The 22918-nt window shown below is 45.3% G+C and overlaps 1 protein-coding gene across 1 annotated transcript in view; it reads left to right on the top strand.

Moving 5' to 3' along the window:
- Positions 1 to 234: 234 nt before the first annotated feature.
- DNAlig3 (DNA ligase 3) overlaps positions 235 to 22918 on the top strand; it is a 32302-nt gene continuing 9618 nt past the window's right edge. Inside the window, exons 1-3 of the mRNA XM_037430699.2 lie at positions 235 to 1884; positions 11130 to 11534; positions 13332 to 14253. Coding sequence (XP_037286596.2) covers positions 583 to 1884; positions 11130 to 11534; positions 13332 to 14253 — 2629 coding nt within the window. The 5' untranslated portion in view covers positions 235 to 582. The remainder of the gene's footprint in view (positions 1885 to 11129; positions 11535 to 13331; positions 14254 to 22918) is intronic.

Here is a 22918-nt window from a genome sequence, read left to right as displayed (position 1 = left end):
ACAACTTCACTTACGTAGGGTTAACTAAAATTACGTTTACGCGTTTTCAAAACTTTTTACGTTACTTTTGTTGCATTTAGGCTCCAAAAACGTAAAAACTTATTTAAAGACACTCCTACTTAGGTGGCGCCACCACCATAGTTTCGACGACGGTCGCTTTCTAAGTGACCGCCGATAATTTGGCAGGCAAAAGAAATCTAGAAGGCTATGATATTTATCTCGTAATCAAGTCGAGAGAGAGACGAGACAATCCGTCGGTCAAATTGCGATGGCCGTATGCGCATGTCTATGCGCGCCCACTGTTTGTCTGTAGTCTCGAGACGAGACGAATAGATTTGTTGCCGCGCTTCACGGTGACGTGAAAAGCGAGTTTACTCCACATAGCTCATGAAGTGGCTGTCGCGGCGTGCCCCTGCAACAGAAAATAGGCAGGCCAAAGTGGTACAGGTGTTCCCTGGGAGGGCCGCTGACGGCAAAATGTAATCGGCGAGTGCAGTTCTTTACCACCCTGCTACTCCCAAGCGCAATCCCCTGACAAACCTCTACCCCGTGTGTGCATTATTCCGTAGTTGAAAAAAAAAAATGTCTGAGACTCGCTTCTGCATCGAGTACGCTAAACGTGGCACCGCGGGTTGCAAGAAGTGCAAGCAAAAGATCGAAAAGCAAGCGCTGCGCATCGGCAAGATCGTACCTAACCCGTTCTCCGATAGCGGCGGCGAAATGAAGCAGTGGTTTCACGTGGAGTGCATCTTCGAGCAGCTGTCGCGGTCCCGCGCGACCACAAAGAAGATAGAAGACGCCGGAGACCTTGAAGGTTGGAGCGAGATCGAACCGGACGATCGCAGGCTAGTCCTGAAGCACATTAACGAACTGTCTGAAAAAACTGGAGTCGCCGTAAGCCCTGGTAAGCGAAAGGCAAACAATTCCGACGGTAATACGCCTTCTAAAAAGAAGAAAGTGCTGACGACTTCGACGTCTCAGGGATCAGATGACACGGGGGAACAGCTAGACCTGGGAGACCTGGAGGCGTCGTCCGAGCGGACTTCGAAGACCAGCAAGGACGACGCCTTCAAGGAGTTTCGCAAGCTGTGCGCTGCCATCGCCGAGGAGTCGACCTACACTGGCAAGACGGCCATAGTGGCGAGGTTCTTCAAAGAGGGTTGTACCCGCAAGGGTTTCACGGGCGACCTCTACCTCTGGGTCAAGTTCCTCCTTCCCATGGTGAACAAGCGGGTGTACAACCTTCAGAGCAAACAGCTCGTCAAGGTCTTCAGCCGCATCTTTGGCAACGGTTGCCACGAAGAAATGATCGAGGACCTCGAACAGGGTGACGTGGCGCGCACGGTTGGCACCTTCTTCGAGAAGTACGGCACTCCGGCTAGCAAGAGCATGCTCACCATGCAGGACGTGGACGCCTACCTGGAACGTCTTTCGAAACTCACCCGAGAAGACGACCAGATGCAGCTCCTGAGGCACCTGAGCGCCCGCTGCACGGTCAACGACCTGGTCATGATCGTTAGGCTCATCAAGCATGACATACGCATCAACTCTGGTCCGAAACATATCTTGGAGGCCCTCCACCCCGACGCGTATCAGGCCTTCCAGGCATCCCGAAACCTGGAGGACGTTGTGAGGACCTCGAAAGAAGGCAACGTCAGTGTCTCGGCCAGCCTGATGACCCCGATGATACCGATGCTAGCGGAACCCTGCGGTTCGGTGGATGATGCGTTCATTAAGTGTCCCAACGGCATGTATGCCGAGATCAAGTACGATGGCGAGCGTGTACAGCTACACAAGAAGGGCTCTGAGTTCTTGTTCTTCAGCAGAAGCTTGAAGCCAGTGTCTGCGCATAAGGTTCACCACCTGAAAGACTTCATACCTAAGGTACGATATTCTCAATTACTTGGTACAGTTCGAAGATATTTATAAGCTAGCCAAGGGCCAATCATGCTAGAAATGCTGATAGGCAGAGCACTTACTGTTGTAAAGCTGTCAGGGTTGACATTTTGTTACAGAGAGCAGTGTGAATACATGTACAGTCAGCCACAAAAGTTTATAGACCACACGCGTACGTGCGAAACTGTTTGTCTGTGCCATCTATTGTTGGTTGCAGCACTGTGTCAGAAACAGGTCTTGTTCTTAATCACTGGTGTATCACTTTTATGCTGTCCCATAGCACATAGTTCATTGCTTTTGCATAAAGTGTAACGAGGGCAGTGGGCATGGAGCTCGAGTATAGAAAAGGAAGAAGACTTGCTGTGATCTTCAGTTAGCCCTTGCGCTAAATAAAGCTTCTGTCGAGTCTTCGCCGAGTCAACTCCTGCTTGTTCAACAACCCGTTTCAAGTGGTGGAAGTGCGGGGTACATCTGGTCCTCACCCTGTAACTTCGTAGCCGCACACTCCAACGACCTCCTACAATGACTGATCCGGGGCCATCTCAGGCCGCTACTCCAGATCTCGCATCTGTGCCTGTCTTCTGCGCTGGCGCTCTCCGGCAGCGCGACCCCCCCATATTTGGTGGCACAGAGGACCAAGATGTGGACTACTGGATTGCTGAGTATGAACTGGTAAGCGCATACAATAAGTGGAACGCAGCCGATAAGCTCACAAATGTTAGTTTTTACCTGACCGACGTGGCAAAACTATGGTACAGGAATCATCAAAGTGATTTCAGTACCTGGTCGGAATCGGCAAAAACCCTCTCGGAAGTTTTTGGCCGTCCTGCTGTCCACCGCCTTCGTGTTGAACAGCGCTTGCGGGGCAGAGCACAGAGGGCAGATGAAACTTTCACGAGCTACATCGAAGATGTGCTCTTTCTCTGCAAGCTCGTCGATTCGACTCTGGACGAGGCAGGCAAGATCAAGAACATCATGAAAGGAATCGACGACGGTGCATTCCTAATGCTGGCTGCGAAGAGTCCCCAAACGGTCGCCGAGGTGATTCAGCTCTGCCAAAGCTATGATGAGCTGCGTAGGCAGCGCGCTTCTACACGTTGTGCTGCTCAAGACACCGCGGACATCTCATCCCTTGACTATCGCCATGACACCGCCGACCACTCTGCGTTGATGGCACTCATAAAGCAATTCATACGCGAGGAGGTCGCCCGGCAGCTATCTATAATCACAAGAACTACCGAGCCGATGGCACCCTTGTCGCCTTCGCTTCGCCAGGTTATTCAATCGCAAGTTGCCGAAGCATTGCTGCCAGCTCAGGCTCCACCAACTGTTACCGCACCACTAACATATGCAGCCGCAGTTGCTCGGCCACGTGCGCCAGCGTCTCCGGCCATTTACGAAGCTACTCGCCACGTTTATTCGTCGACGCCACCTTCCCGCTCGCTGACCGTCCCGTCTCCGGCTGCATACGAAACAGCTCAGAACGTTTATATGACGCCGCCGCCTGCACGACCATTTATGGTACCTTATTCAGCGAACAGTGCCCCTACCGTCAACCAATGGCGCACTCCGGATAATCGGCCGATATGTTTTTCATGTGGCATCCCAGCCCACGTAGCTTGTTACTGCCATCGTCGCAGCTTCCCTTCTCATGATATTGCAGGGGCCTCACGTTACATGCCCACCATGCCCACTCAGCCGCGATATCCCGTTCCTGCTGATCCACCTCTAGACGTACGTCCCAGTCACCGATCATCCGGCTCAAGCCGTTCACCTTCTCCTCGTCGTCAATCTATTTCTCCAATGTTACGTCGCAACAGCCCACCGTGAGGGGAAAGCTGACGGGCGCAGTTCCGGAGGCAAGAACTGCGTTGGCAGCGAAAATTTCAAGACCTAACTGCTGTCCCCCGAACGAAATCGAACTCTATATTGATGGCATTAAGGTGCACGGATTTGTTGACACTGGAGCTGCCATATGTGTAATTAACTAGAAACTGTGCCGAAACTTGAAGAAAGTGACCACGCAACTTACCGACCTATCTTTGCAGACAGCTACGTCCTATCATATTCAGCCTTCAGCTTTGTGCACTGCACGCGTCGTCATTCAAGGTGCGATGTACGTCGTCACATTTGTAGTTTTATTCTGTTCTTCGCATGACGTTATGCTTGGATGGGACTTTCTTTCGTCAAATTCTGCTTTGGTCGACTGTGCTCGTTCCGAACTCGCGTTATCATTGCCGTGCTATGACCCCGACGATGGTGCTTTGTGTAGAGTGTTTGCTGCTTCTGACGTTGACATTGCGCCTTTCTCAGCCGTTGTTGTCTCGGTGTCGTGTGCCTCCCCTCCGAAATCGCCTGTGTTGTTTATGCCATCGGTCCCATCTGCGTGCCGTCGTAATATCATGCTTCCGTTTGCAGTCGTCGTTTTTCGCAACGGTCACGCTGCCATTTATGTGTGCAATCCCTCGGACAGCCCGTCATCCCTACTATGTGGAGAATGCCTGGGAAGCTACGAACCTTACGAGTGCATTCTTCCGGCTACTATACCCAATTCTACGGTTTCGCTCCCAATTTCTGCTGTCATTCCTATCAACACGCCTAATGATGTTCTCGACGTATTCTCGGATGCCATCGACTCTGAGGTCGCACCAACTCAGCGCGAAGAGATTATAAATTTTCTACTCCGCTTTCGCTCTTCATTCGATCGTGACCAGTCAGGCTTAGGCCGAACCTCTGCGGTCATTCACCGTATTGACACCGGTCAACAAGCGCCGCTAAGACAGCGTCTGTACCATGTGTCACCTGCTGAATGCCGTGTCATTAACAAACAAGTGGATGACATGTTGAAACGTGGCATCATCAAGCCCTCCAACAGTCCCTGGGCTTCACCAGTTGTTCTCATCAAGAAAAAAGACGGATCCATCCGGTTCTGCGTTGACTACCGCCGACTCAACAAGATAACGCGGAAAGACGTATACCCTCTGCCGCGTATCGATGATGCTCTGGACTGCTTACAAGGAGCAGAGTTCTTTTCTTCGTTAGATTTACGCTCCGGCTACTAGCAGGTGCCCATGGCAGAGGGTGACCGCCCGAAGTCAGCCTTTGTAACACTGGATGGACTATATGAATTCACCGTTATACCCTTTGGCCTCTGCAATGCGCCTTCCACTTTCGAAAGGATGATGGATACCATCTTGTGAGGTCTGAAATGGAAAACGTGCCTCTGTTATTTGGACGACATTGTGGTATTTTCAAGCGACTTTGCGACCCACCTCAGCCGCCTTGAGCAAGTTCTTACGTGCCTTTCCACAACGGGACTTCAACTTAACTTGAAGAAATGCCACTTCGGCGCTCGCAAGCTTGTAATTCTCGGCCATGTGGTTTCTAAGGACGGCATTCTTCCGGACCCTACGAAACTTAATGCAGTCGCGGCGTTCCCAAAGCCAACCACCATCAAAGAGCTTCGAAGCTTCATCGGCCTATGTTCTTACTTCCGGCGCTACGTCCGCAATCTCGCCTCCATTATCGCCCCCTTGACCAATCTTCCTGCCGGAAATTCTGATTTGTCAGCGTGGTCGCAGGCGTGTGATGATGCGTTTCAGGAACTCCGACGGCTCCTCACCGCGCCTCCCATACTCCGACATTTCGATCCGTTTGCTCCAACGGAGCTTCATACAGACGCTAGTGGTGTCGGGCTAGGGGCCATACTGGCCCAACGCATGGATGGCTTTGACGAGTACGTCGTGTCCTATGCCAGCCGCACCCTTAGTAAAGCCGAGAAGAATTACAGTGTAACTGAAAAGGAGTGCCTCGCCATTATTTGGGCAATCGAAAAATTTCGGCCTTATTTATATGTATGGACGTCCGTTTGATATTGTAACAGACCACCATGCGCTTTGCTGGTTATCTTCACTAAAAGATCCTAATGGTCGGCTCGCTCGTTGGGCATTGCGGTTACAGGAGTTCGATATCCGTGTTATCTACCGTTCTGGCCGGAAGCATTCTGATGCCCTGTCACGTTCGCCATTAGCTTCAGAGCCTGTCGGCTCGCCTATCTCCACCAGTGCTGCCTTGGCCATCAGCATTTCGGACATGCCTTCTGAGCAATGCAAAGATGCTTGGATTTCTTCTCTTTTGGACTTGCTCTCAAACCGGACGCCCGCTCCAGTTTCCAGGACGCTTTGCCGTCAAGCAGGACACTTCGCTATTCGGGATAACCTGCTTTACCGCCGAAACTACAGCTCGATCGGCCGTAAGTGGTTGCTCGTCATTCCCCGACATCTGCGCTCTGACATCTGTGTCACGTTCCACGATGATCCGCAATGTGGCCACGCTGGTGTGTTAAAAACATACACTCGCTTGCAGCTGCGGTACTACTGGCGCGGCATGTACCGTTTCGTTCGCCGTTACGTAAGGTCTTGCCTTATGTGCCAGCGACGCAAAATGCCCAATCAACATGCCACAGGTCCCTTGCAGCCGTTGCCATGTCCAGCACGAGCTTTCGTTCGTGTCGGAATCGACCTGTACGGTCCGCTTCTCTATACTTCGAGTAGCAACCGCTGGGTCATTGTCGCTATCGACCACCTAACGCAGTACGCTGAAACAGCTGCGTTACCTTCTGCTACCGCAAAAAACGTTGCATGTTTTATACTGCAAAACCTGGTTTTAAGGCATGGAGCACCTCGGGAGTTACTAAGCGACCGCGGCCGCACTTTTCTCTCCGATGCCATCAAAGCGTTCTTGAGCGAGTGTCGCATCATACACCGCACTACCACAGCCTATCACCCGCAAACTAATGGGATGACAGAGCGTTTTAATCGTACACTTGGTATTATGCTGGCCAAGTACGCTTCATCCGACCAATCAAATTAGGATAGCATACTGCCTTTTGTGACATATGCTTACAACACTGCAACGCAAAGCACCACTGGATTTTCGCCTTTCTTTCTTCTTTATGGACGTGAGCCATCGTCAACAATGGATACTATTCTTCCTTATCGACCGGATTCTTCAGAGATGACTACCGTTTCTCGAGCAGCAGCACACACTGCAGAATGTCGGAAGCTTGCTCGTGCGTCCGCGTCACATGACCAGACGCGCCAAAAACATTGCCACAACGCATCAACCACGCCTATGAGCTTTGCTCCGAACTCAATGGTGTGGTTATGGATTCCTTCTACTCCTTCAGGACTCTCCCGCAAGCTTTCGTCCAGGTACCATGGCCCTTATCGAGTTGTACGCCAAACATTTCCTGTCAACTACCTGGTCGAGCCGCTGGATGCATCTCCGGACAAGCGCCGTTGAGGACAAGAAATCGTACACATCTCTCGGCTCAAGCCATACCATGACCCTTCTGTGTACACCTGTCCTTAGGTCACCAGGATGGCTCTCTCATCGCCCGGGGTTTATTGTAACGAGGGCAGTGGGCGTGGAGCTCGAGTATAGAAAAGGAAGAAGACTTGCTGTGATGTTCAGTTAGCCCTTGCGCTAAATAAAGCTTCCGTTCGCCGAGTCAACTCCTGCTTGTTCAACAACCCGTTTCAAAAGCATTTATTTGAATTATGACTGTCGCACTTCTATTTTGACAGCAGAATCACAGCTATCAAGGCTTGCCTGGGAAGTCTATCAGCATAACTGTTGAGAACAGAAATTAGCCCTAGCATTGATTAAAGAAAAATGCGTCTTGGGTGTAGCGATGCCGTTAATCACTGTTAATGTAGCAGAAGCGTCACGAAGAAGCTCTTGGTCAGACACTTGCATAATTCGTAAACTTTTGTAGTTGTTTGTACATTGTACAATGTTATGTGAGGCAGCTTGGAAAGTTGAAAGGTTGCATGTGCTTGTCACAGAGGTGGCTGCATTCAGATGCTGTCTTTGAGAAAGATGAATTTGCAAAAAAGCTTTAGCGGCAACGTCACCCTTACACTTTTAAATTGTGGTTGGTTCGCATTGATGTGTGAATAAATTGTGCTAGAAAGTCGCCTATTAGTTACAGGTTCATAAAGTAAGTTTTATGGAAGAGAGAAAAAGTGTGTGTACATCTTGCTTTATCCTATTATTCGTGAATAAGCCCATAATCCCAATCTGTTTGCAAGTTCTAATATACATCAGGCTTCCTGAAACAGTGAGTCTACCATGTGCACGAAAAAATTCACAACACAATGTGAGAAACAGTGTAGGCACTCAAGAAGTTTCCCACAGACATGCACAGCTGGCATGGCAACCACAATTACTGATCTCGGGGGCTTTGTATGTCCATAAATTACTTCAGGGAATGGCAACAGATGGTGTCACAGTAGTATGGTGTACTCTGGCAGTGCAGGCTGTTGTCACAAATAGCACCTTGTTTTCGGTGACATACTGTTGCATTCCTGTACACCATATTTAAACAGATCCGCTGTTAAAATGTGCTTAGTGGTCCTGCACAACATATTTTTGTCCACTTCCTGCCTGCTAGCACTGTCTTCCAGCTACTCCTGTTCTCTTGGACGGATCTAGTGATGAAAGTGCTGCTCCAAACAATTTTTGTTCATAATTGCTCCAAACTTGCTATGAAATGACAGTGAGAGAATGATGAGCTTTTACTGTTTGACAGAAGTCCTATAGGAACTGAAAAGAATCTGTATACTATCATCCCAGTATGCTACTAGTGTGCAGCATTATCGACTCTGATTTCATTTGTGTGACAAAATTTGTATATTGAGCATATAGCGCGTTTGGCAGGCTACTGTGTAAAATGCAGGGGTGGAAGTGCTGCGCCATCTTGCTTCAATAGGACCTGCTACGCCAGGCTGCGCATAAACAGCCATTTCCACAATAATCATCAATTGGAAGCATAAACTGCCAAATCTAGCCGATCATTATCGTCGGCCGAGCAACGCTGAGCATCAAATACACAAAGAATGCGGCCGCATCTATATCCTGTGCAGTTCGATCACGTTTGATTATGATCATGTTGTAATTTAGGTTCATTCATGGTGCTGGCTAGTGCTTGTCTCATCGGTACTATTTCTGTGGTTTCTTCGCAAAAGTGGTGACACCAACATGATTAACTATGGATTATCTAGTAATGCTGTGAAACCTCGATAATTTGTACCGGCTGGGAACGCGGCATGATCATACACTAAACAGAAGTACAAGCACAAATGTGCATCTCCTGCCGTGTGCTACCACCACTAGTAAACAGATACTGTGGCAAAGCAGATGTTGCCCAAAGTATTTAGCACAAAGCCTTTTCTACCTTTTTTGCCGAAGTGCGGAAAAGAATACTGGGCTGGCACTCTTGCACGATCGTATGGTAGCGCTCTGTGGCAGGGCCAAAGAGCATTTAAAAACTATTACAGGGTTCGTGATACGCATCGACTGAAATAGCAACAGAATCAACACTAACGGCCTTCCGTGATACATATGTGCGCATCTCCATGGCGATGTGATACTAAGCGACAACTGACAGTGTCATCGAAACACGGAGTAAGCGTGGACTCCATGCAACATCTCCTGATTAGTTGTGTATAGCCCGGTGTGTATGCTGCCCATGCCGTTGGTGCCGGGCGGCTAGTTGTACTGTGCACGCAAATTTGCCTTGTGAATTGCTCATCCCACTTCGCTCGAGGCAGATGAGCAGAGTAGCTTGTTCAATTAGCTTTGGAATAACATGCTTCTGCAAAGTGAAGGGCGCATTTATTTAGCAGTCATAAAAAAGAGAGATTAGAATTGCATACCCATTGTTTTCTCAGAGTTATTTCACTGCCAGCTGTGATGTTTAATGATGGGAACACGAAGGCACGCATGCACACACACACACACACACATGCATTTGTATGTAGTAAGTCTGGTCAACTCAGTAGTACTGAATGTTTAGTGAAAACAATTGGAATTTTTATTCATCAGGAATAATTTTGATTTAAAATGATGTTTTACCCTATAAAGTTGCTCCATAACTAACTTTCATTGCTCCAAAACACACAGTTTGGTCTCCGAACATGTTCCAATACACCATTTTACTGCGCCAAAGCTGCTCTAAAACAGCTTTATTCCTGCTTCCTGAGCTGTTCCAAAACACTTAAGTTCACTTCCACCCCTGAAAATGTGAAAATGAGCAGGATTGCTTTTATCTCATGCGGATTATCTACTGCCTATTTGGCAAGAGTTATGTGGAGCTGTGGTTAGTACTAAGTTCTAAAATATGGTGCTGTTATCTGTTATAAATATTAGTATTTTAATTATATAGCTCATTTCACAGTACTTTTTTGACCACCAGCAATTTTTTTAATTGTTTGCTTCTTGAAATTTAGATTGATTGTTGTCTGTGAAATATACTTTATAAAAAATGCCAGGCCTGCGTGGTAGGCGCAGCACAGTCACAGCGAAAGCTAGAAGAGCGACCTTTCAGAGCTTTTTCAAAACACTCATTGGGTAACTATTGCAAGCACACTTGCTTGTTACCCACTAGGGCATTAATAATATACTTTTGGGTAGTAGGCTGGCATTCGCTTTGCTATTTTTCGTCATTCTTCTGAGAAGCGTGGTATCCGCTAAACACTTGCAAGGAATTTTGTGCCAATTGCCCATGCAGTGGCTCACGACGATGAGGAAATATGACTGAAGTGAGTATGCCCCACAGTTGATAGGGAAACAAGAACAAGCTTTTGTAATAGGTTGGAGCACTGGACGGCCCACTCGTTACGCTATTCACGTTGTGCGACGACTGGTTGTTCTTTCGGTGTTGTAAAACGCGTTATAAGTCGTACTAACGCGATTGCTCTCCCGACATCAAGCGTGCCTAAGGCAAGTTTGACAACAAGTTACAAGCACCGGCGCAACTCAGTGGTAGAATATTGGGCTGGCGTCCAGCGAACCCAGGTTCAAGCCCTATTGTGTCATTGGTGCAAGGTTTTTTTTTCCCGATTTCTCGCGATGTGGTTACGGACACCGGTGGCGGACAACAACAACTGTGCGTGACCCGAAAAGTGATCTCATAACAGCTTTTCTTGTAATAAATATTAATACTTACGAGATGCTTGACGATGCTTTGAACTCTAATTGGTGAATGACAGATTTTGTATCTGCTCCTAAAACACTAAAGGGTGCTTCAATGTATTTTTGTTGTTTGTTTTCCTCTCGAAAAACACTTAAGGCTGCTCTCAGTACTTTTCGTGCTCCAAAGCTTGCTTGAAAAAGTAGAAAGTCACTTTCATCACTGCATCTGTTCTCTTGGACATCCCCACCTGCAGGCTTTCAAGCACGGCCACGACTTGGTCCTTGACAGCGAAATCCTCATGGTCGACACACACACGCAAAAGCCGCTGCCCTTTGGAACACTGGGCATCCACAAGCGAGCAGCCTTCAAGGACGCGTCCGTATGCCTTTTTGTCTTTGACTGCCTCCACTACAACGGCAAGAGCCTGCTGGATCGGACACTGCGTGAGCGCCGGGAGATCCTCCAGGCCAACATGTCGCCCATCAGGAACCACATTGTGTTCAGTGAGCAGCATGTGATCACGACGCGTGAGAAGCTGCGAGACCTCATCAACGACGTTCTTTCTCAGGGCCTTGAAGGTCTTGTGCTCAAAAACCCCGATGGCGTTTATGAACCAGGAAAGCGACATTGGCTCAAGGTTAAGAAGGACTACCTTGAGGTAATCAAGTACTGTACCAGTGCCGCATGGTTACATTTTATCATGATTGGGCTCGACCCTGATCAAATTTCTTAATTGTGATTGGCTATTTTATGCAAGGAAACCAATCAGGCTTGAGGAATTCGATTCAAAACTGGCTTAATTGTGATCAGCAGTGAGCTTTCTGATACTAGTCGTAGGTTGCTCTAGCCTCTCTGTAATCACACTTGAGGGAGGCATTATTATAGGTCGCATTAAGAGTAAAAATACGCCAGGCCTGCGAGGAAAGCGCAGCACAGTCACAGCGAAAGCTAGAAGAGTGGCCTTTCAGAGCCTTTTATAAAGACTCCTTGGGTAACTACTACAAGCACACTTGCTGGGTAGCCACTGCACCATAAATCATAATTTTCTGTGAAGTAAGGCAGCATTCACCATGCTACCCTTAGTCATTCTTCGGAGAAGCGTGGTATCCACTACACACTTGCTAGGAATGTGGTTCCTTTTTTTCTATGCAGTGGCTTACGACGATGAAGAATTATGCCTGATGTGGGTGTGCACTACAGTTAATAGGCAATCAAGAACAAGTTTTCTAATGGATTGGAGCATTGGACGACCCACTCATTATGCAATTCACATTGGATGACGCCTGGGTGTTTATTTGATGTTTTAAAACGCTTTATTACTTATAATAATGCAATTACTTTCCCGACATCAAGCCTGCCAAAGGCCAGTTTAGAAATGAGTTCCAAGCACCGGCATGGCCCAGTGGTAGAATACTGGGCTGGCACGTCGATTTGAATCCCATTGTCCCCTTGGTGTTCGTTTACTGTGTCTTATTTATTTCTTATTTCTTGCAATAGTGGTTACGGACACCAGCGGCAGACAACTACAGCTTGGCCTGTGTTCCTATCTCATAACAGCTTTCATTGTAAAATGTAGCTAGGCTGACCCAGATTTAATGTGTAGAATGCGCAACTGGAGGTCCGTCAGCAACAGAATGTACACAAAAGATGAAAAGCATAGCCAAATATTATTAGGTGATTTCATCAAATAGACAAGTTTGTTTGCATCAGATGGAACTGGCTTATCTGAGACAGAACAGCGTAAGGCAGCTAGGAGAGGCTTTGGACTTGTGGTGAATGTAAAACTGGCTCACGACGATGTGTATATGTAATCATGAGTAGCATTGGTGTCACTCTTTTTTCTTTTTCTTTTTTTCGACCCAGAGTTCAGCTACAGGATACTACAGTTTCAATGACTCCATTGCATTTATCTGCAAAAAGCATTTGCAATTTTTTCATGAGAATTTTTCATTAACAGAAGCAGTTTTAATGTATTGTTGTTCAACACGGCACCAAAAGATGGTGTTGGAATGCACCACCAATACTTTATTTTAGTATGGACCTTTGAGACAAGTCATGTGTGTGGCACCAGTGCAGTCCCATTCTTGTGCTTCATAAACTGATTATCAATACCAAAAATAGGAATTAAATGGTAAGTCGTAAGTGAAAAGGCAGTGTTAAACAATCCTTCACAAATTCTTCTGTGTCAGTCTTAAAACTTTACCACGAAGATCATTATCCCCGTCTGACTGCAAAGTTGCCATGATGTGTGTCATGACAGGAGGCCGATATGTGGGCATTAAGGTAGTGGTGTTGTAACTTGTGTGCCATTCTATGCACTTTTTTATCATTTTACTCTGCACTTGATTTTTAGAAAAAGTAGAGCGCCAAGCATAACTGCTCCTATGACAGGAAGAACTGTTAGTCAAACTGCCTTTTGTGTTCTTTTAAGTGCGAGGCATTGTGTAATATGCAGGGTGGAAGCATGGCAGATTCAGCAGACCTTGCAGTGCTTGGAGCATACTTTGGTACTGGAAGCAACGGTGGCATCATGTCTATCTTTCTGATGGGCTGCTGGAATCCGGCAACCGGCCGCTGGTGTACCGTCACCAAAGTCCACGGTGGCCACGATGACAAGACACTCGAGCGACTTCAGACGGAACTGGAAATGAAGAAGATATCACGGCAGATGGAGCGTGTGCCTGCGTGGCTTGATGTCGAGAAGGTGCTGGTGCCAGACTTTGTCGCCAAGGACCCGGACACGACACAGGTTTGGGAGATAGCCGGTGCCGAGTTCACTCGAGCCGAGGTGCACACCGCGGATGGTATCTCGATCCGCTTCCCGCGGGTCACACGCATTCGGACGGATAAGACTCCAAAGGAGGCAACGACACTACCGGAGCTGCGGAAGATGTTCCAGAACTCTAGGGCAAAGCCCTTCGACCTTGACCTTGGCGAAGATGAAGGCAGCATCGGAAACGCTTCGTTCGCCTCGACAGACAAGTCGTCTTCGTCAGAGAAGCCCGCTTCGCCGTTGAAAAACAAGTCTTCAAAACGATCTGACTCTCCCAAACAGACCCCTTCATTGGTTTTGAAACGAGAGCCTGAAGGCAGCGTCACGAACGCTTTGTTTTCCCCTACCGACAGGTCCGCTTCGGCCAGGAAAAACATTTTTTCGAAAAAATTTGATTCTTCAAAGCAGACACCATCATTGGTTTTCAAGCGAGAGCCTACACCTGTTAAAGAGCGTCAAGAAGAAGGAGCACTAAAGAATATTGTCAAAGCTGAAGCATCTGCAGAAAAGAACAATATTTGCGACTTTCCCGACGTCTTCACAGGTGTCCGAATGTGTCTTCCTCCAAGCAGGCTGCTAAGAAGGTACTTCGTTGCATACAATGGTACGCTTGCAGACAGTGAAGGTGATAACGTGACGCACATTTTGTCGTCTCCAAATGTAGGCATTAAACAGTGTTCACATCCAGCAAAGACTGTTACCGTGGATTGGCTGTGGGATAGCATTAGACGACAGAAACGTCAGGACGAAGCGAGGTACTCCGCGTGACTGCACTTGTCATTTTTCAGCCTTCCTTCCGTGTGGTTTTGTAGCTGTGGAAAATGCCTGCTAAATGAGACATTGAAGTTGACACAGTCTTTGTGCTGAAATTCCTGCTTGCTATATCGATTGTACTTGCATTTGCCTTCAAAGAAGACTGCTGTAGAAATAATTCATTCACCTGCACTGCTGCCATTTTGGTTAATCTATGTAATTGTACAGTTTTTACTTTTTTGGAGTTACTGATGTTTGCTTTCGAATATCCTTATTTGTGTCAAAGCGCGTTAAATTGGAGCTTTTTAAGAGATGCCCAGCTGTTATTATTATAAACAGATTGCATTGTGATGGCACAGCTGCCATTACTATGATAGAATGATGGCCCTTCCTTCCAGCTGTAGAAGACAATATTTTAGCCTTGCTTTAGCTATGTGCAGTATACACATAGCTTTTCCTTCAATACTTTATTGATCACTGCAGTGAGGGTGTTTCCTCGCAGGTTGGTTGCTGGGCCAACATGCAAAGTGAAATGTGCCTCACCAAAAATTTGAACCTTCAGGTTGCATTGATGTTGCTGGCGGTAAAGGTCCCCTTAGGAGCCAACTCTCTCGGAGTCATAGAAAGCAATATCAAATGCCATACTTTTATATAATGCAACTGCTGGAAATGCATCATGATCGCGATGTTTTTGGCACCACTTTTTAAAAACTTACTACAATGAACTTTTGTTTTGGTTATAAGTAGGCGTGGTGCTGCTCTCTCGGAGCAGTTCTGGCAAAGTTGCGAGGTCTGTAGTTAAAGTTCTTTATTAATGGCCTTCTACTAGCATGTTTGCAATATCACTTGCATCTGATCGTTATTTGATTGTTTCAAAACCCCATACACTTGGCCACTAATGTTTCAAGCATGCCGTGGACGCTGCATGTTCTCTGAGGTCACGCCGATAGGCATTGGTTCTGAACCTTGCCCTCTCCTAATTTATTCTATATATAAATAAAAGTAATAATTGTAAGCATGGTGTTAAACTGAATTTACATTGATGCTCTGAGCACAATTGACTTGGTGACTTACACATAAGTTCACATATGCTTTCGTATCAATGTGTACGTGCTAGTGGATGTGTGTAAGGTAAAATTTCACTACTGCAACGTTATTACTGGAGGCTTGATTTTTAGACATTAAAAAGTGTTTTAGGCACCAAAGACAGGCAGGTAAAACACTGTTTTAGGCCCTCAATATCATAATTATAGGCACAATAAATTTCTACAAAAATTGAAATAACCCAGAACAACGATGTCGGTGACTTGTACCTATGGCAAAAAGCAAAAAAAAATGATACTGTTTTTGATAGCAGGAAGGTATCAACAATTGAACCTAGGCATGCATTTCCTATGCGATTCGCAGTGTGTGGTTTTTCGTTTTATTGTCTAGCATTGTGCGTCAAGTGTGCACCATTAAATTGACACTTTTATGGGTCTATTTTGTTTCGTTGTAGCTGGGAAGGGCAGCGCAGGAGCGACTAACCAGGCCACTGATACTTCAGGAGAGAGGGATGCTAGGTCTAATCACGTAGGACCAATTTCTCCCCTATCGGTGAACACTAAGCTTAAAGGACTCCTCACTAGGTTTGGGCATTTTGAGCAGACAAGCATAATGGTGCACTGGGAACTCCGGATTATTCCTGTTAATATTTGCAAAATTACATGCCGCGGAAAAACGCTCAATTTTTAAGAATGCCACTGCCTTTCTCGGGGGCGGGCGCCGCAAGATCTAGGGAGTGACGTACAGCAAGGAATGGTCATGTTTTTCTGTCGCTCCTTCACGTTGACATTTGTGGGCTGACGTCGCATATCATAAGCCCTTCATCAGATCTTCATTAAATGCTAGCTATATGTAGAAAAACACGAAAAATTTCCCGCTTCCTGATTATATCATGCATTTTAAACGGTACCTCATTAAGAGCGTTTCACGTGACATTGCTCTACTTGGCATGTACAATTTGTGTGTTCTGTTGTGTAACATGAATGAGGAGTATTTTGGTTTGGGCTAGCTGCTTCATATCATTTTGAAAGGGAAGTGCAAAGACAAAGGTTTGTCGCTATGTCTTTCTTTTCCCTGTGTCTTTGTACTGCCCTTTGAAAATCAGTATAATGAATGAAAGCTGAAAAGAAATAATAAAAAAACGCAAACAGTATCTCACCTTTGTATTATTTTTATATTTGTTTTGAAATAGCCTCGAGATGCTATTAACTAATTGGCCCTCGTTTCGCATCCGCTTCAGTGGACCAGTCGCTATAGGGTGCTCCGCTGCTGACCTTAATGCCGCCCGTTCGATTGTGGCCTCGGCGGTAGATGTAGATGCCCGTGTACTGCGCGATGTCAGTGCACGTTAAAGAACACCAGTTGGTCAAAATTTGTGGAGACCTCTACTACGGCATCCCTCATATTCATATTGTGTTTTTTTTTACGTAAAACCACATATACTACCAGTGCTACGACTACTACTAATACTACTAATACTACTAATACTACTGCCCCATTTTGCTTGCATTCGTCGTTTCTGCGTTGCGCCTTCACCGACCGTGACAATGCTTAGCTTGTGTTTGGTGCGTCGTCTCTGAACGCAGTTTCAGCGGAGTGACGTGGTGTATCGTGGTTGCAATACATGATCCTTGCCAGCCTCTTCTAAAGTACACGCACTGACCTATCCATCCCACAGAAACAAGTAATACACAACAAAAAACGCCGAAACGACACAACATCGATGGCATAGGTGCACAAGTAGGCTGGGGCACGTCATGCGTGCGTGACCTTGCTTACGCATGTTGTTCTCGTTGCGTATGCGTCATGCGATTTTCTAGCCCTGATACCAAAGAGAACAGGGAAGGATTGAGGCTCCCGATGGCTTCGCGGGACAAAAGGCAAGGGATTCAAGCTTGCTTCTTCAGATCATGCTATGGGGGCTCGTAGCGAACCAATTTGAAAAATCGCCGTGGTAGAACACCTTTCATTAGGCATGCAAGAACTTCTAGTGTCTAACTACAACTTATTATGTCACCTAGAAAGGGACGCTTAAAAAGTAAATTACAAACAAAAAAAGCCACATGCACATCTCACTTTTTACCCGAAGGCGCTGCAGCAGATGGGTTACAATGTCTGAGAAAACACGCCTTCATTAGCACAACACACTTTGTTCTTTTTATAAGCCATTTTATTCTGTCATGAAACTACCAAAAAACAAATTGATAGCAATATTATATCTGGTATGACATTCTAAAATATTAAAACACTTACCATTTTGCCAAGGGGACTGTTCAAGTACATTCATTTTCGAATGCTAGTTTTACCATGCAATGTTTGGCATAGGAGCATTAACCGCAGTTTAATTCGACGCGGTGATGATAATTCCCATCCTAGTTCATTTTTCATGTTGTTACAGCTATCATTTTTGAGCAATAGCTTAGGACAAACGATGAAGTCCTGTTCTGTGTATTTTTTTATGTTTGTCACTTAAAGACGTATGACAATGCATCTCATACGAAACAAGCATATTCAAGCATACGGAGAATGTATGCTAAATACACCATTGATTGTAAACATGCCGGCGCCTGTCTCAGGCTTCGCTGTATAAAGTATAGCGATTTGGCAACCTTCGCCACCACTGAATCAACAAGAGCATTCCAAGAGGGGCCCTTCATGGTTTTTCATTTGTTTCCAACTACCCGCGGCTGCCCAGAAAAACCTGCTCTTCCTTTCCTACCGCACACCAGGTTTTCAGGGTGGTTTTTCAGTTCCTTCAGGGCACCGGACAGCTGTCTGTAGAAGGCGGTCGCTGCATCCTCAATCATAGACGTCACTTTTATTTTCTTACCCCATCTTTAATTGTCCCTCCTCCTATCCCTGCAGACGCTGAAACGTGCTTCCACTTAGGGCTGCAGAAATAGCGTCTGTTTCAATCCTTATGCTTTTCCTCTAATCGCTCGCAGCTTGTCAGCTTTGTCTTTATTGAACCTTATAGTGTTTGGAAATGTCAATGTTGCCTTTTTTTTTACATGAAAAATGGCTTCACACTACACTCGCAAACAAAATTTCGGCTTGAATAGCAATCATATATGCACTCATTTGGAAAATAGGCATTTGTAGGCACTTATAGGCATTTAGGTACGAACACCCAAAATAGGCATTTATAGGCACTATAAAAACACCATAAAAGCCCTTCTTAACCTCTAACTTATACTCATATATCAAAATGGCACGATGGAAACGTAAGGAACAAAATAGGCATTTGCCTACAATCCGGTCTCTGGTTATTATCTTTCAGTTTTATACCCCTGTCACATGGCAAATCTGATTCATTTACAACAAATGACATTGAGTGGACCTAACGTCATTTTACCTGTGTGCTGTCACATGAAGAAAACAAATGTCATTTTAAAATGGTGACCATGACCTTAGCCTTCTTGAGCCATGGCTTTGCGAAAAATGGATGAAAACTTCTATATAATGCGTGTATATCCTCAAAAATAAATTTTTATCACTACAATATGCTCCTAAAATGAAAATGCAGCCGCTTTACGCAACTTTCCACAGCTGCACGACAAAAACGGAGTCCAGTCAAGAGCCACTTGAAGACAAACATGACGAGGCAGCGAGAGTATATAGTGAGCATGGATGCATGACTGAATGCCGGGCCTCATAAATGAGAGAGCAGCAGAAATTTTGCCACCCTGATCACCACAACCCGTGCAATAAAAGCAACAACAACAGAGCAGGAATGAAACATGGCCGGCGTCCTGCCGCTGTAGTTGAGGATAGCTTTCTTTTAGAAATTGTCGCCCTTTCACGTGTGCTATTGTGTAATCAAACCAATAGTGAAGTAATCTAAAGAATAAGATATTTACAAATCACAAAAGTTACGTATACGTAAGAGCCATCTCCCCAAAGGTCCCTGGCATCGAAACTGAACATTCGGTGGGAAATCAAATGCAAATGTGTTTCAAGAACTCATTTGACCGAAAATGTCAGTTTTATCAATGGGGGTTAATTTTCCTGTGTCACAGCAAACAAATGACATTGCAAACGAATGAAATTCGATGTAAATGGCATTAGGTTTGCCCTGTGACAGGGCTATTAGTTGAAAAATTGCACCATGTTCAGTTTTCTGTTCTTGTCAGTTTAGATGCCAATTAACTGGGCTGTACAAATACAGTCAAGTACACCTATAACAATACCATTTATTAGAGCGTATTGGTTGTAACGATGAACAATGATGGCACCATCCACTTCTGTGTTTTTTCTATGCAAAAAAAAATGGCTTATTACTATCCTCCAGTGCCGCAATATCGAATATGGCAATGATTGAATCCGGCTACAGTGCACACCGCAAACGGGTCTCAGCACCGACTGCGACGTGTTGTGGATATATGTGAAAGCGATGGCTCTGACGACACGTTGAAGCAGCCTATGCAGGCGCTGTCATTGCAGGAGGCCCAGCAGAGGATACAGTCCCTCTGGAACCTTGTGCGAGGTGCTCTTGATGTGTGCCAGCTTCACATGATGCCTTTTCCCAAAATGATTGCACCACGCATGCAAATGAAATGTTTCCATTTCTTTTTGGTCAACCTGCTTATTACAATTATTGATTAGAGCGATGGTGTTTTCTTGATACTGAGACATCACCATAAGTGGACTACACTGTTCTTTGGTTCGAAGCACATTCAAAGTGAATAGTGATTTGGTGTAAATAATTTGGAATAAAATTTAAATGGTATATATCACATTAAAAAAAGCATATTTGTCATGACCCAATTAATTTGCACAATATATAATGTTTTAATTGAAACAACACATGTGCAAATGTCATTTTTTTTATCCAAGGGAAGTAGAAGCAAGTTTGAATAGTACCAGGAATTGACTTTCAATAGAATGCAAGTGATAGCCTGTGAATGCTACATTCAAAATGTACTGTGCTTAGAGTTTATAAGCTAATATCATCATCATCATCAGCCTGACTACGTCCACTGCAGGACTAAGGCTTCTCCCGTGTTCTGCCAGTTAACTCGGTCCTGTGCTTGCTGCTGCCAATTTATAGCTGCAAACTTCTTAATCTCATCTGCCCACCTAAAATTCTGTCTCCCCCTAACTCGCTTGCCTTCTCTGGGAATCCAGTTATTTACCCTTATGACCAGCGGTTATCCTGTCTACGTGCTACATACCCGGCCCATGTCCATTTCCTCTTCTTGATTTCAACTATAGTATCTTTAACCCCCGTTTGTCCCCTAATCCACTCTGCTCTTTTCTTGTCTCTTAAGGTTACACCTGCCATTTTTCTTTCCATTGCTCGCTGCGTCGTCCTCAATTTAAGCTGAACCCTCCTTGTAAGTCTCCAGGTTTCTGCTCCGTAGCTATGTACCGGCAAGATACAGCTGTTATATACCTTCCTTTTGAGGGATAGTGGCAATCTACCTGTCATAATTTGAGAGTGCTTGCCAAATGTGCTCCACCCCATTCTTATTCTTCTAGTTACTTCAATCTAATGGTTCGGCTTTGCGGTTATTACCTGTCCTAAGTGGACATAGTATTTTACAACTTGAAGTGCACTATTACCTATCTCGAAGCGCTGCTCTCTTCCGAAGTTGTTGTACTTTCGTTTTCTGTAGATTACTTTTAAGACCAACATTTCTGCTTTCTTGTCTAACTCCGTAATCATGAGTTGCAATTCGTCCGCTGAGTTACTGAGCAATGCGATGTCATCGGCGAAGCGCAGGTTACTAAGGTACTCTCCATTAACTCATATCCCTAACTGTTCCAATTCTAGGCCTCTGAAAACCTCCTGTGAGCACGCGGTAAATAGCATTGGAGAGATTGTATCCCCCTGCCTTACACCCTTCTTGATTGGTATTCTGTTGCTTTCTTTATGGAGTACTATGGTAGCAGTTGATCCCCTGTAGGTTTCTTCCAGGATCTTTATATATGCTTTATTGACACCCTGATTCCACAGTGTCTGCATGACTGCTGATATTTCTACTGAATCAAACGCCTTCTCATAATCTATCAAGGCTATGTATAGTGGTTGGCTATATTCTGAGCATTCCTCTATTACCTGATTGATAGTATGAATGTGGTCGATTGTTGAGTAGCCTGTTCAAAATCCTGCTTGTTCCTTTGGTTGATTGAATTCTAATGTTTTCTTTACTCTGTTAGCAATTACCTTTGTAAATAGCTTGTATACTACGGAGAGCAAGCTGATCAGCCTGTAATTCTTCAAGTCCTCGTCATCTCCTTTCTTATGTATTAAGATGATCTTAGCATTCTTCCAAGACAGGTACTCCTCCCATCAGGAGACAGCTCGTAAACAGGGTGGCTAGTTTTTCTAACAAAACCTGTCCTCTAATATAACAAGCTAATATAATAAGCTTTTAAACTTTAAGAAACGAGGAATCGACGTGAGGGTAAAATGTTAATTCAACCTTAAAGTAAGACTTCGCAGTAGTGCGAACTTTTTCTGAAAAGATGTATTCATGGTATAGCACCACTTTCCTGCAGTGAAACCCTCTTTGCGGGGGGTTACATGGAGACTAATGCCCTTATTCATTCATTTCCAATACTGCAAAATTTGGTGCAGTATTGGAAATGGATGTTTGTCCCCGACCAGACGGGATTCCGTTGGACTCTTGACTACTGTGAAATTTCCAGTAACCTAAATTTGAATTAATACAAGTTCGAGTGCTGTAATATTTGTTTGAATATTTTAGTGCTCAAATATTTACACAAACCTACAATTAACTAATGATACCTTGCTGGTGGATATGCTGTGCTTCCCAGCAACACTTCTGAAGCATTGGCTGCTGCATCGTACTGACTTGTTCTGTGTGTGCTTCAGCTGTTTTTGGAACACAGTCCAACACAAAACGCTAATCAACACGACAGGCTTAATTAACTTATTGTACGTCATGCCGTTGCACGTCTCAAAGTGTGTCTGGATGTTGACTGAATTCTGAGGCTGGGTACTGATGAAGACGAAAAAGGCCTTTAATTTCTGTACATGGTTTTCACATGCTCTTTCCTCAGTTCTATTGCATAGACTCCTTTTCACATTAGGCAGGGGCCCTTTGTAAAATATACTTTGCATGTGCTTGTGTAGCTCATCTGGTCTTGTGAGATGTTCGTGAAATGTTCATTGCTTTGATTTACCCTGAAATGCGTATTAATTGTGGTTACTTCGGCAACAAATAGATATTGAGCTTTTGAGATTATACCTGGTCTAAGATAGTTCACTGCAAATTCACTGCAAAATTAGGTACAGGGTTTTTTGTTCATTGAATTTTCCAAATATGGGATACCAACTAGCTAAAATGGTCAGCAGCATATTCAAATTTTTATGCTTTAATTATGTCATGCATTGTGTACCTCTTGGTGAGCTAGCAGGATTTGCAAGATGTATCTACACAGTAAACATACAACCAATTTTTTTGGTGCCCATTTGCTTTAGTGCAACAGAAAGCTTGCCAGCC

This window comes from Rhipicephalus microplus, chromosome 7 (genome assembly GCF_043290135.1).
Source record: "Rhipicephalus microplus isolate Deutch F79 chromosome 7, USDA_Rmic, whole genome shotgun sequence".
In the NCBI taxonomy this organism is placed as follows: domain Eukaryota; kingdom Metazoa; phylum Arthropoda; class Arachnida; order Ixodida; family Ixodidae; genus Rhipicephalus; species Rhipicephalus microplus.
The sequence above is the reverse complement of the archived record's forward strand: the minus strand, read 5'-3'. Positions and strand labels throughout refer to the sequence as shown.